The sequence below is a fragment of the Salmo salar genome, chromosome ssa02 (genome assembly GCF_905237065.1).
Source record: "Salmo salar chromosome ssa02, Ssal_v3.1, whole genome shotgun sequence".
Classification (NCBI taxonomy): domain Eukaryota; kingdom Metazoa; phylum Chordata; class Actinopteri; order Salmoniformes; family Salmonidae; genus Salmo; species Salmo salar.
The window spans coordinates 28,179,833-28,195,150 of NC_059443.1; the positions used below are offsets into that span (position 1 = coordinate 28,179,833).

Below are 15,318 nucleotides of genomic sequence, written 5' to 3' on the forward strand. Positions count from 1 at the left end.
AGGAATACAGTGGTGTTCAGATAAAAGGTTATTATGTCTTGTGGTTTTGGGAGGAACCAGAGGAATACAGTGGTGTTCAGATAAAAGGTTATTATGTCTTGTGGTTTTGGGAGGAACCAGAGGAATACAGTGGTGTTCAGATAAAAGGTTATTATGTCTTGTGGTTTTGGGAGGAACCAGAGGAATACAGTGGTTTTCAGATGAAAGGTTATTATGTCTTGTGGTTTTGGGAGGAACCAGAGGAATACAGTGGTTTTCAGATGAAAGGTTATTATGTCTTGTGGTTTTGGGAGGAACCAGAGGAATACAGTGGTGTTCAGATAAAAGGTTATTATGTCTTGTGGTTTTGGGAGGAACCAGAGGAATACAGTGGTGTTCAGATAAAAGGTTGTTATGTCTTGTGGTTTTGGGAGGAACCAGAGGAATACAGTGGTGTTCAGATAAAAGGTTATTATGTCTTGTGGTTTTGGGAGGAACCAGAGGAATACAGTGGTGTTCAGATAAAAGGTTATTATGTCTTGTGGTTTTGGGAGGAACCAGAGGAATACAGTGGTGTTCAGATAAAAGGTTATTATGTCTTGTGGTTTTGGGAGGAACCAGAGGAATACAGTGGTTTTCAGATGAAAGGTTATTATGTCTTGTGGTTTTGGGAGGAACCAGAGGAATACAGTGGTGTTCAGATAAAAGGTTATTATGTCTTGATTCAGTGACATTTACTTACATGTCCTTATAATACCCAAATACATTGAGAATGTGGTGTTGTAGAAAATGAGTTGTAAACATGTTTGACATGCTTTTCCCTGGTGATGTGATGTTTTTCTACCTACAAATGTCTTACATATCAAAGACATAATTAGTGGAGCATGGTGTGAGGTAAGTAAAGGCTTATGGAGGTGTGTGTGTGTGTGTGTGTGTGTGTGTGTGTGTGTGTGTGTGTGTGTGTGTGTGTGTGTGTGTGTGTGTGTGTGTGTGTTGTCCAGTCTGTTGTCCAGTCTGTTGTCCAGTCTGCTGCTCTCTCAACTCCAGAGAGAGAGAGAGAGAGATGAATTTGTGTCCTGCATGCTTGAGGTTCGGCACTGGGTTGATAATTGGATTTAGGTTTGAATTAGTTCTCACTGGCTACAGTAACTATAGTTACTATGGTGTGCATTGAAATAAGACAAGTAATTTGGATTATTCAAATACTAATAATTGGTTGACACCGTCATGAAATGTATGACGGAGTATGACTTTTGAAAGCTCCGTTCTCAGTTTATTCTCAAGCCGTCACTATGGTGACAGCCAATGAGGAAGTAATTAAACATAGATATTCAATTACAATGTTGTGCACCATCAAAACTCAATATACTACATCTTCGATCAAACGTGACGCTATTTACAGTGTGGTGACAGAGAATATGTGTGCATCCTTTTCCAGTTTATTAATGATCTTGTGCAAGTGATTATGTAAATAAGGAGACAAATCCAACTGAGTTGGTCTATCTATAAACACACTTGTGCGTTATTCTAAGATTCTGAAGCTTCACGACCATGGAGAGTGCACTCAAGGAAGTTGATAGTGACATCATACGAGCAGCTCAATCGGAGCGATGAGATATTGTGAGGGCTTATCAAACAGAACGCTTTCTTTCTCTCTCTCTCTCTTTCCCTCTCTCCCTCCACTTCCACCTTCCTCCCTCTGTCACTGTATGTGTTTACAACAGCAGGTGATGCACTTTCTGAGTAAGATCAAACCTTTCAAGGCTACCAATGTGTGTGCAAAGGAACGGTGTGTACCCAATTCACCCATTCAAAATGTGAATGTGTCATACAAACACAATCACACAGAAAACAGCATGCACACACACACACACACACACAGCTCAGTCGGCGCAGGCCAAAGACACAAGGACCAGCGAACGGAGAGACAGGAAATGAGCAGAAGATACCCCACACTGAGCCTCTCTAGGAAATGAAATAGACGTGTAACTGTACATGTTAAAGAGGATGTGGAATATTTTTTCTTATTGCTCACATAATGGCACCACAACACAAATACTGTATGCTATAGTGTAGGGGTGTGAACGTTTAAACGAAATTGGGATCCTTAACGTTAAGAAATTTCCCTAACCGTAGATGCAGAAAGTAAACAGCATCGTGGGTCAATTTCCATAACAACTAAGAGCGTTGAATTGCGAGGCTCAACTTCTTTGCTGTTTTGGTCCACTGTCAACCACACTGTGAACAGTGTGAAGTGAACCCGTGCACATGCGCAGATACTGTGTGTGACTGTGTGAGAGCCAAGTGTTGTATCTCGCTCATCTCAATGTCCTAGCCTATTCATTCTTGCAAGCCAAGAAATTGTGAGATACAGCATTCCGTTGTGAGATACAGCTTTTGATTGCCGATAGATAGGCCTAGTGCACGGTTCTGACTCTGTCTGCCTGGTGGCCGACCTGTTTATACTGATAGATAGACCTAGTGCACGGTTCTGACTCTGTCTGCCTGGTGGCCGACCTGTCTATACTGATAGATAGGCCTAGTGCACGGTTCTGACTCTGTCTGCCTGGTGGCCGACCTGTCAATACTGATAGATAGACCTAGTGCACGGTTCTGACTCTGTCTGCCTGGTGGCCGACCTGTCTATACTGATAGATAGACCTAGTGCACGGTTCTGACTCTGTCTGCCTGGTGGCCGACCTGTCAATACTGATAGATAGACCTAGTGCACGGTTCTGACTCTGTCTGCCTGGTGGCCGACCTGTCTATACTGATAGATAGGCCTAGTGCACGGTTCTGACTCTGTCTGCCTGGTGGCCGACCTGTCTATACTGATAGATAGGCCTAGTGCACGGTTCTGACTCTGTCTGCCTGGTGGCCGACCTGTCTATAGTGATAGATAGACCTAGTGCACGGTTCTGACTCTGTCTGCCTGGTGGCCAACCTGTCTATACTGATAGATAGACCTAGTGCACGGTTCTGACTCTGTCTGCCTGGTGGCCGACCTGTCTATACTGATAGATAGACCTAGTGCACGGTTCTGACTCTGTCTGCCTGGTGGCCGACCTGTCAATACTGTGCTCCTCCCCTCTCTCTCCATCCCTCTCTAGCACGCTATTGTAGCTGCAAGTGTGGGGCCTCCGGGTGTCGCAGGGGTCTTAGGCACTGCATCGCAGTGCTAGCTGTGCCACGAGAGATTCTGGGTTCGAACCCAGGCTCTGTCGTAGCCAGGCGCGACCGGGAGGCCCATGGGGTGGCGCACAATTGGCCCAGCGTCGTCCGGGTTAGGGAGGGTTTGGCAGGCAGGGATGTCCTTGTCTCATCGCGCACTAGCGACTCCTGTGGCGGGCCGGGCGCAGTGCACGCTGACCAGGTCGCCAGGTGTACGGTGTTTCCTCCGACACATTGGTGCGGCTGGCTTCCGGGTTAAATGTGCAATGGGTTGTGTTTCGGAGGACGCATGGCTCTCAACCTTCGCCTCTCCCGAGTCCGTACGGAAGTTGCAGCGATGAGAGAAGACTGTAACTACTACCAATTGGATACCACGAAATGGTGGAGAAAAAAGGGGTAAAATAAAGATGCAAGTGTTCTTGGAAGTACGGAAACTAATCAGTCTCCTCCATTCCAAAAATACTGAATCATAGGAGTCGATTATTTTCTAAATCAAATCTTGACACTCAGAAATGGGAGTCAACACAACCCTGCCAAGCTGCAGAGCTTCTTGACACACTGCTCGTTTAACCCGGAAGCCAGCCGCACCAATGTGTTGGAGGAAACACCATACAACTGGCAACCGAAGTCAGCGTGCACGCGCCCGGTCCGCCACAAGGAGTCACTAGACCGCGATGGTACAAGACATCCCGGCCAGCCAAACCCTCCCCTTACCCGGACGATGCTGGGCCAATTGTGCACCGCCTCATGGGTCTCCCTATTTGAAGCCATAGAAGCTATAGAATGAAAGAGTACCCAGTGTGCTTCAACCTGGTAAGAAAAGGTCCTAAACTGGGGGACATGTTGTACTGTGTTGCTATAAAATATATCTATGTTGCTATAAAGAATAATCATTATATTTACCATGCTTTATGTCTCTTCAGATAGCATTGAGGACTACATTCAGACCACCACATCCAACGTGGAGTCAGCCAATCAGGAGCTAGCAAAGGCCAGCCATCACCAGGTGCAGTAGTGTCCTCGTTTCATTGTCCAGGTTCAGTGATGGTGTGTGTGTGTGTGTGTGTGTGTGTGTGTGTGTGTGTGTGTGTGTGTGTGTGTGTGTGTGTGTGTGTGTGTGTGTGTGTGTGTGTGTGTGTGTGTGTGTGTGTGTGTGTGTGTGTGTGTGTGTCTGTGTGTCTGTGTGTCTGTGTGTGTGCGTGTATGTACTTGCAGGCGGGTGTGCGGGCAGGCATTTATGTCAATTAAATACAGTTCCTGTATATTGTCATGTCTGTGTATTGCTGGTACTGACATTACATTTTAATAGAGATTTTCAGGTGTCATGCTGATACACATCTATTTACAGGATCAGTAGGACAAACATGATTTGAAATAACAAGGTTTGCTATTTCATTACTACTTTATTGCGTTCATTACGATGCTGTGGAAATAACAATAAAGATCAAATTTTCATGTCATATTTTATTAGTTTTTGCCGTTAGCTAAATTAATTGGACTGATTGAAACAGTAAAACGGTAGCCTGGAGTCTAATTGGAAAATCAAGCAGATATACCAACACTGAACTCCAATTCCATAAACAACTGTTTCTTCCACCAAGATAATGATTATGAGGTTTCAATTTCATTGTACAACTTTATTGACTAAGAACAGAAATACATTAGTAATGTGCATCAGATGGTAGACTGCAATTAAGTATTGTCACAAGCGTTATATTGAATAGACCAAGGCACAGTGTGGCTAGTGCTCATTCTTGATTCTTTAATGAAGAACCCTTTACAAAAATAACAAAAACGACCAACAGTTCCGTCAGGTACAACAACTAAAAATAACTACCCACAAAACCCAAAGGAAAACAGGCTGCCTAAGTATGGCTTCCAATCAGAGACAACGAAAGACACCTGCCTCTGATTGGAGACCATACTCGGCCGAACATGGAAAACAAAACATAGAAATAGAAAACTAGAACAAATTCCCCTAGAAACAAAAACCCCAAAACACACAAAACAACCCCCCTGCCACGCCCTGACCATTCTACTATGGCAAATTACCCTTTTCACTGGTCAGGACGTGACAGTACCCCCCCCCCAAAGGTGCAAACCCCGACTGCACCCCAAACAAAAACCCCACAAAACAACTCCAAACATAAAGGGAGGGAAGGGAGGGTGGCCACCATCTACGACGGCTCGTGTGCTACACCCAGGCCCTTCCGCTAATCCTCCAGCTACAGAGGTGGCTCTGGCTCCGGTCGTAGCCCCCGTTCTGCGCTGCCGACCACCGCTGGAGGATCCGGGCTGTGGACTGCCGCTGAAGGCCCTGGGCTGCAGACCATTACCGCTGAAGGCCCTGGGCTGCAGACCACCGCGAAGGCTCTGGAGGCTCTGGGTTGTAGACCGCCGCTGGAGGCTCCGGGCTGAGGAGCATCGCTGGAGGCTCTGGGCTGAGGAGCGTCGCTGGAGGCTCCGGGCTGAGGAGCGTCGCTGGAGGCTCCTGGCTGAGGAGCGTCGCTGGAGGCTCCTGGCTGAGGAGCGTCGCTGGAGGCTCCGGGCTGAGGAGCGTCGCTGGCGGCTCCAGGCTGAGGAGCGTCACTGGAGGCCGCACTGGGGGACGAGTGGGCGGAGCCGGCACCGGACGTACTGGACCATGGAGGCTCACTGGAGGTCTGATGCTTATGGCTAGTACAACCCATCCTGGCACGATGTCGACTTTAGCCAGGAAAGGGTGGAGCGCCGGTACAGGACGAACTGGGCTGTGCTGGGGAATGAGAGCTGCCGTGCGTAGAGCAGGCGCAGGATAAACTGGGCCAATGAGACACACTGGAGACCAGATACGTTGAGCCGGCACACTTCTTCCTGGCCGCCGGCCAACTCTCGCACGGCAACGCTGAGGAGCCCGTACCGACCGCACCGGACTGTGTGTGCGTATGGGCGAGATAGTGCGCATCACACCGTAATGCATTGCTCGCCCCTCTGCACGCCTGCTCCGTCGTGCCCTTTCAGCCAGTACCTCTCTCCGGAATCTCGCGTCAAGCTCCGCGCTTGACTCCTTGACTGGCTCCAGTTTGCTCCACGGCTCTCTCCTGTACGCCTGGGAAGTTAGGTCAGGGTTCCCCCCTGACCTAGCCAAACTCCACGAATGCCCCCCCTGCCTCTCAGCCTCCTCTTGCCGTCCCAGCCGTTCCTCCCAGTATCGCCGTTCCGCCCTCGCTGCCTCTATCTCCTCCGGCGGGCGGCGATACTCTCCCGGCCTTGTCCACGGTCCTGCCCCATCTAGGATCTCCTCCCAGGTCCATGACTTCAAGTATCTCCTCCCACGCTGCTTGGTCTTCTTGTGGTGGGTGGTTCTGTCTCAAGCATCGTATTGAATAGACCAAGGCGCAACATGGCTAGTGCTCATTCTTGATTGTTTATCCAGAGTGTTGGTGACTACAACTGTGCTGTCAGATTATGGTTCATTGTTTAGCTAGCTATCTACATGTCTTAACAAAAGACCACTCTGCAAGTGTCCATTTCAATAGAATGTCACTGCAACAACTGTTGATAGACATACTAGATGGTAATTTCGCTCTGGCTACCTACTCCGACAATCTGAAACAAAATAAATAAAAATAGAAACAAAAAACCCAAAACACACAAAACAACCCCCCTGCCACGCCCTGACCATTCTACTATGGCAAATGACTCTTTTCACTGGTCAGGACGTGACAAGTGTTACATTGTTATGATTTCTTTCTGATTTCTTTTGAGTGACTCTCAATTCCATTTGGTAGCACATTCACAAAATGCCCAAGGTAATTTTATTTCATTTTCCTTGTGTATATTGCTAGCAATTTTATGTCATACTTTTCCCCCTTGTCATCCTTGCTTGGATTCTATCACAGTAGGGCTAAGAAGTCAGTGTTGGTAGCATAGGCCTGTAGTGTGTAGCCCTCTGGCTATCCTAAATAATATATTGACAAAAGTGTTTTGGGGTTAATTAAAAGGTCACCTTTTCTGTTATGAGTAGTAGATAGCTTCTATCCAACACAGTGAGGTTTTATGACCCTGATACTCTGTCTGCAAACACACACACACACTCGTCATTTAGCAACTTACAGTTAATTCATCTTAAGATAGCTAGGTAGGGCAACCCCATATATCAGTCATAGTAAGTACATTTTTCCTCAATAAAGTAGCTATCAGCAAAGTTAGTGCTAGTAGGGGGGTACATGGGAGAACTTGGGAATTTTGAACACCAGGCGGGCTGCTGTGTTCTGGATAAGTTGCAGGGGTTTGATGGCACAAGCAGGGAGCCCAGTCAACGGCAAGTTGCAATAGTCCAGATGGGAGATGACAAGTGCCTGGATTAGGACCTGCGCCACTGCCTGTGTGACGTAGGGTCGTACTCTATGGATATAGTAGAACTGAGCCCTGGGGGACACCAGTAGTGAGAGCACATTGTGCAGACACAGGTCCTCTCCACGTCACTTGGTAGGAGCAGCCTGCCAGGTAGCATGCAATCCAAGAGTGTGCAAAACCTGAAATTCCCAGCCCTGAGAGGGTGGAGAGGAGGATATGATGGTTCATCATCTGGAAGGCAGCGGATAGATCTAGGAGGATGAGAACAGAGGAGAGAGAGCTAGCGAGAGAGTTGGTCAGAGACAGCACGCTCAAGTGTTTTGGAAAGAAAATAAATAAGGGATACCGGACTGTCGTTTTTGAAGTCAGAGGGATCGAGTGTTTGTTTCCAGAGAAGGGGAGCGACTCTGGCCATATTGAAGTCAAAGGTGACACAGGCAGTGGTCAGGAATGAGTTTGAGGGAAGTGAGGAATGGGAGAAGGGAGGAGGGAATGGGGTTGAGCAGGCGGATATAATCTGGAGAAAGAGGTCAAGGTTTAGGGTAGTTCTGTGTGAGTGGGACAAGTGGACTAAATAGACTGAGTGAATGAGGAGCGGATGTCGTCAACCTTCTTTTCAAAGTGGTTGACAAAGTCGTTCGCAGAGAGGGAGGAGGAGGGGGTGGAGGATAAAGGTGGGAGGAGAAGGTTGAAAATAATTTCCTAGAGGTAGAGGCAGAAGCTTGAAATTGAGAGTGATAGAAAGTGGCTTTAGCAGCGGATACAGAGGAAGAGAAGGTATAGAGGAGGGATTGAAAGGATAATAAGTCCTCCGGAAGTTTAGTTTTCCTCCTTTTTTGATCAGATGCCCGCAGCCCTGTTCTGTAAGCTCGCAGTGAGTCATTCAGCCACGGAGCAGAAGGGGAGGGCCGAGCTGGCAGGGAGGAAAGGAGACAGTGAGAGTCATAGGATGTGGAAAGCAAGGAGAGTAGGGTCATAGAGGCAGAATCAGGAGACAGGAGGGAGAAGGATTTAGCAGAAGGGAGAGATGATAGGATAGAAGAAGAGAAAGTAGAGCAGGTTTCCCCAACTGGCGGCCTGCGGGCCAAATCAGGCCCGCCGGCAATATTATTTGACCCAACAAATTAATTATTAATATTATTTTAATTTAAAAAACAATATAACAAAAATAAAATCAATAGGAGGTAAACAGCACCTGGTGCTGAAAATATTATAATTAATTTCAACAATAATCTTAATTTTAATTTGACTTTACAAATAACAAGAGGGCTTAATTGGAGTCAATTTCTTCCAAGCCTAGGCCTATATAAAATAACTTAACTGGCTGAGGTAGGCTATGAGGCTTAACAGCATCTTTCACAAGAAAAAAATGAATGTCCTCATATAAGTGGGATGTTTTTCATTAGGCCTATTTACAATTGCAACTGGCCAAAACTGTAGCATCCTACCTAAAACAATAATTAAAAAAAGGCAATGTCTGTATCTGAATTTCTGTATCGCTATAGCGTGCTCCTGTAACAACAGAACAAACAGAAAATACTGTCAGCCTGAGACCTAATTATCCCTGGATAAGCACTCACAATATTGTTAGTATTTACTCATTAAAGTCATGTAGGCCACTAAGTGACTTACTTAATGGGAAAAGTTGCATTTCCCCTCGGACACGATCTTGTGGATGTCGCGTGAGATGGATGTGATTTTGATGCGCAGGCAGTCCTCCATTGACCTATGTGAAAGCCGGTTCCAGTTGGGAATCTATACTGCGTTCATAGAGGAAAATGAGGACTCACAGGTGTACATCAATCCAAACATTGTTGGCACATAAAATGCAAGTTTCTTTATTGTGCTGTATTCCTCTGAGCATGCCACCCAAAATGCACACAAGGACTCCTTGAGATGGCTCGGTGTCTGGAATTCAATCAGCTCAGCTTGAATTGGGGCCTCATCCAGCTAGGGTATCATTTTCTTAGCAAGGGAGGAGAATTCTCCACCTGGGCGGACAGTGAGAGGATCATGTACAAACGCATGTCACGTCCTGACCAGTAATAGGGGTTATTTGTTATTGTAGTTTGGTCAGGACGTGGCAGAGGGTATTTGTTTTATGTGGTTCGGGGTGGTGGTTTGTTTAGTAGGGTATTTGATTTATATATTCCGGGGGTTTTTGGGCACTGTTCTATGTTAGTGTATTTCTATGTTCTGTCTAGTCTTTTGTATTTCTATGTTTTATTAATTGGGGTTGGACTCTCAATTGGAGGCAGGTGTTTTCTAGTTGCCTCTGATTGAGAGTCCTATATATACGTATGTGTTTGTTGAGTGCTTTGTGGGAGATTGTTCTGAGTATAGCCTTGTGCCTTACCAGCCTGTGAATAGTTGTTGTGGTTTCTTTGTGTACGTGTTTATTTTGGTTCTCCTTCTTCACCAAATAAAATAAGATGAGTGCACATATTCCTGCTGCGTTTTGGTCCACTTTATCCGTTACAACGTAATGATATCCTTGGGCATGCTGTAGTCTTCAAATCTTGTGGAGAAGTTGTCTGGTCCCTCTGCCTGTTGTTCTTCAGTGTGCTGAAGTGCATTAGCCTTCCAGATGACAAGTCCAAATCAAACAACTCAAGCTTCCTAGTAAAGGCCTCAAGTTTTTCCACCATATCCACAACCGTTTTCCCTCTTCCTTGTAACTGCAGATTTAACCTGTATAAGTGACAGAATTCATTATGTTATTGTCACTGAGTTTATTATGTACTAATCAGATGTGTTAAACATTTTGTTTAATTTGTAGTGTGGGCCAATTAATTGTGCTAGCATTATATACTAATTATGTTCTGGCCCGCCAACTATTAGCTCAGAAAGAATTGGGCCTGAGGCCAAACCTAGATGACGAATCCTGGAGTAGAGGGAGACAGAGAGCAAAGACTGCGACCACATGACCTTCTGGGTAGGGTTGGAAGAAAGGGAGACAGAAAAGGAAACAAAGTAGTGATTAGAGACCTGGAGGAGGGTTGCGGTAGGCGAACAGCATCTAGCAAAGTTTAGGTCAAGCGCATTGCCTGCCTTGTGAGTGGGAGGGGAGGGGAGGTCAAAAGAGGAAAGGAGTGGATAGAAAGAGGTTGAATGAAATGAATCGAAGGCAGACGTCGGGAGCTTGAAGTCGCCCAGTGGACTGAGTGGTGAGCCACCGTCAGGAAATTAACTTATCAAGATGTCAAGCTCATTGAGGAGCTCTCTAAGGGCACCTGGTGGGCAATAGATGACAACAATGTTAAGCTTGAGATGACAAGTGACAGTGACAGCATGGAATTCAAATTAGGAGATGGACAGGTGAGTGAGGGAGAAAATAGAAAATCTCCACCTAGAAGAAATGAGTAGCCCCTGTGCCACCCACGATGAAATGACATACCCAAATCTAACTGCATGTAGCTCAGGCATTGAAGCAAGGATACACATATTCTTGATACCATTTGAAAGGAAACACTTTGAATTTTGTGTAAATTTGAAATAAATGTAGGATAATATAACACATTAGATCTGGTAAAAGAAAATCCAAAGAAAAAGAAACCATTTTTTTGTACCATCATCTTTGAAGTGCAAGAGAAAGGCCATAATGTATTATTCCAGGTGCAATTTAGATTTTGGCCACTAAATGGCAGCAGTGTATGTGCAAAGTTTTAGACTGACCCAATGAACCATTGCATTTCTGTTCAACTTGTTGTATCAAAATCATAACTGTGCACTCTCCTCAAACAATAGTATGGTATTCTTTCACTGTAAAAGCTACTGTAAATTAGACAGTGCAATTAGATTAACAAGAATTTAAGCTTTCTGCCAATATCAGATATGTCTTTGTCCTGGGAAATGTTCTTGTTACTTACAACCTCATGCTAATCACCTTAACCTACGTTAGCTCAACCGTACAGTGGGGGACCCACTAATCCTGAATTAAAGTAGATGGCCCAAGCTATCAAAAAGACAGCAACATATTAAGACAAAAAGTCTAATTATCGCTCCTGGAGATAGCAGGCGTCCTCTATCTACAGATTGAAGCACATACAGTACACACACATTCATACAGGCACACACATTCATACAGTACACACACATCCATACAGTACACACACATTCATACAGTACACACACATTCATACAGGCACACACACATAAACACACACACATTTGAGCTGATGTACTGTATCATACTTTTTCAGTTTACTGTACTTTATTTTATATCTATGGTATGAATATCATTGTCCTACTTAGTGATTTGTTGTCAACAGCAGCCAACCCTCTTCCTATATCCTTATCTCTCGAATGGCTTTTCTTTGACTTTTTCCTCTCTCTCATATCTACTACCGTACACACACATTGGTTACCAACATGCAATGTCAGGGATTTATCCGCTTGTTTCAGAAAGGTGCTTTTATACATTTATTTTATTGGATGGATATAACATCACCTGCATAACTTACACAGTTACTCTTCCTGAATAACTTTCACAGTTACTCTTCATGAATAACTTACAGTTACTCTTCCTGAATAACTTACAGTCACTCTTCCTGAATAACTTTCACAGTTACTCTTCCTGAATAACTTACACAGTTACTCTTCCTGAATAACTTACACAGTTACTCTTCCTGAATAACTTACAGTTACTCTTATATGGGTAGTTTATCTAAAGTCTAACAGAATATTGCACATGTACACCATAAGAAATACCCTGGTGTTGAAAAAAAGTTCAATATTACTGTAATATATCCCAAAAGCCAATGCGCAGATCTACGCTGGCATTTAGATTTTTCTGTTGGATTACTAAAGTATATAGACACCATATTACTTTCCCCCCAAAGTTTTGTGAGAGTTGCTCTCTTTCCTACAGCCTTCTTTTTTCTGTTTCATGCTGTTTCTATGCTGCTCTACAAGTGAGCGAGTGAGTGAGCAAACGAGCGAGTGCACACAGCTTTCCCATTAATTGTCATTTCATTATCTCAAGGAGAGCTGAGCTGTGACCAAGCTCACACAGAGCAATTTAGCTCTCCGCCAATCCACACGGCTGTTTCTAGTCTAGAGGAAGAGAGAGGGGAGAAGAAGAGAGAGACACTGTGCAGGGGGAGATATAAAGAGTGGTAGGGAGGAAAAGAGATTGAAGGAGAGAAACAAGAGAGAAAGAGAGAGACTGTTGAGGAGGAGGGAAAGATACAGAGAGTGGGAGAGCGAATGAGAGAGAGAAGATGAGTAAGAGAGAGGAGAGCAAGAGAGAGACTGTTGAGGAGAAGGGAAGGATACAGAGAGTGAAAAAGAGAGAGAGTGAGAGAAATAGAGAGAGACACACACAGAGACATACAAATGGCAGAAAGGCAAGGGCACAGTTCCATGAACTCAGTCAAACAGCTCTTTAATGCTGGTGCACATGCACCGTTGAACATCAGCACCAATGGTCAATTAATAGGGGATGACATTTTTGTCCGTGGCCCACCATGTCAGACGGCTTTACACTGAAAATAAATTGAATCTATAATCCATTAGCCTCAGGCAGATTACTCCTCTCACATGAAGACTCCTCAAGTTATAACACTGATGTTGTATCTCAGCCCCATCCATGTCCAACAGACCGAGATGAACTGTGATTGTTCATTACTATGTAACGATACTATTATATTATACAGCCTCCATGTTGCTAGTGAAACATAGCTGTTTTGTTATGTGTTGAATAATGGTTTAATATAGAGTTCATTTAAGACACACTTCTGTTAGTGTTGCATTTCATTTCAAATGTCTGTTGGCCATTAGATTACGTTGATTATGGGGAATGTGTTTGTAATGATTTACAAATTAGCAAACTCAATATGCATAATGATTCATTGAAAGTCAATGACTCACTTGATTGGTGGTTACCATAATTACATCATAGGACGTCACAGTTTCTGTTTGAAACCCATCAGCCGCCATTGTGGAAAATGTATCTCCTCTTGTGATCAATATGACATATTTCCGCTATCATGCTAATTCAGATGGTTTGTTTTTGGAGCTCCTGGTGTTATCATATTGTTGGAGACAGGGAGGGAAGGAAGGAAGGAGGAAGGGAAGGTGGGAGAGAGAGAGAGCGAGAGAGCGAGAGAGCGAGAGAGAGAGAAATGCAGACTATATTATGCCTGACAGATAGAAGACAGAGAAACACAGAAAACAGGCAGGGGCACAGTAGGGTTGAGCGGTATCCAGATGTTCATATCGTCACACCATCATTTTCTCATCCCGGGATTTACGGCATTACCAGTTTAGTACACAAGGGGGCACCAAAAGCCCATTGGGTGTCACCAGAATGCTAACAAAATTAGCATCAGTAATACTGAATTTTCATGGAAGCTGCTAGCTAAATATGCTAAGTAGTGCAAACGATAATATACGAATTGCAACGACAGGCAATCCAGATCATAAAGTTATACATATATAGGTAGGAGCTACTGAATGTCATGTTTGGGGAGTTTGGACATTTACAAGCGAATGTGAACGAGAGACATTGTGCAGATGAACAAAGATTTGATGCATGCAGTACTGGCTCTCCTGTGTGGAGTCTGAAGTGGCTAGGGCAATGGGCCTGCCTGGTCTGCTTGGAGAAGAGGGGGTAGGAGCAGACTGATGGGCCAAGAACAGAGAGTAGAAAAAACACAAGGAAATCAAGATAGAAGTGGCAGCTGTACAAATAACTCATCCAAAGGGCTTTGACTTCTCAAACATGGCAGAAAGCAAACATTATGTGATGCCCCATCAACTTATGAATTCAGCCACTTACTTAGCAAGTTAAACTAGGGGTTGTGTTAACGCATATTCACGCAGGATTTTTTTTTAAACGTGTAAGAAATATCTTGCTTTATTTTTTATACACAGATCTAAAATGCTTTTTATTGTAATTTCTGATCGGCATCAGACTAATTTTGTGCTTCAGTTGCACTTCTAAACTCCGATGAGAATTCACGAACGGGCATTCTATCAGCAGACAGCACTCTGAATGATGTGTAGCTACTTTTCTCTGGTACTTTTCTCAGTGTAGCCAGCCTATTTTTTCCAGTAAAATGCTAAATTAACTTGAAGAAAAACATTAGAAAATGTAGCTGGCTACATTCTTTCTATGATCAAATCAAATGAAATGGTATTAGTCACATGCGCCGAATACAACAGGTGTAGACCTTACAGTGAAATACTTACTTACGAGCCCCTAACTGACAGTGCAGTTTAAAAAATATGGATAAGAATAAGAGATAAAAGTAACAAGAAATTAAAGAGCAGCAGTAAAAAATAACAATATATACAGGGGGTGCCGGTACAGAGTCAATGTGCGGGGGCACCGGTTAGTTGAGGTAGTATGTACAAATGGGTAGAGTGAATAAAAGTGACTATGCATAGATGACAACAGAGAGTGGCAGTGGTGTGGAGAGGGGAGGGGAGGGGGGGGCAATGTGAATAGTCTGGGTAGCCGTTTGACTAGATGTTCAGGAGTCTTATGACTTGAGGGTATAAGCTGTTTAGAAGCCTCTTGGTGCTCTGGTACTGCTTGCCATGTGGTAGCAGAGAGAACAGTCTAGTCTATGACTAGTGTGGCTGGAGTCTTTGACAATTTTTAGGGCCTTCTTCTGACACCACGTGGTATAGAGGTCCTGGATGGCAGGAAGCTTGGCCCCAGTGATGTACTGGGCTGTACGCACTACCCTCTGTAGGCAGTGATGCAACCAGTCAGGATGCTCTCGATGGTGCATCTGTAGAACCTTTTGAGGATCTGAGGACCCATGCCAAATATTTTCAGTCTCCCGCTTCACGACTGTCATAGTGTGCTTGGATAGGCCT

General features: G+C 44.6%; 1 protein-coding gene across 2 annotated transcripts in view; it reads left to right on the forward strand.

Annotated features, from left to right (window-relative positions):
- Positions 1-15,318, forward strand: part of LOC106579417 (t-SNARE domain-containing protein 1) — a 125,592-nt gene that overhangs the window by 65,161 nt on the left and 45,113 nt on the right. For both annotated transcript variants that reach the window (XR_006760537.1, XM_045701587.1), the window contains exon 10: positions 4,074-4,156. Coding sequence is in view for 1 of the 2 variants with exons in the window: in XM_045701587.1 (XP_045557543.1) it covers positions 4,074-4,156 (83 nt within the window). In the remaining variant the exon portion in view is untranslated. The remainder of the gene's footprint in view (positions 1-4,073; positions 4,157-15,318) is intronic.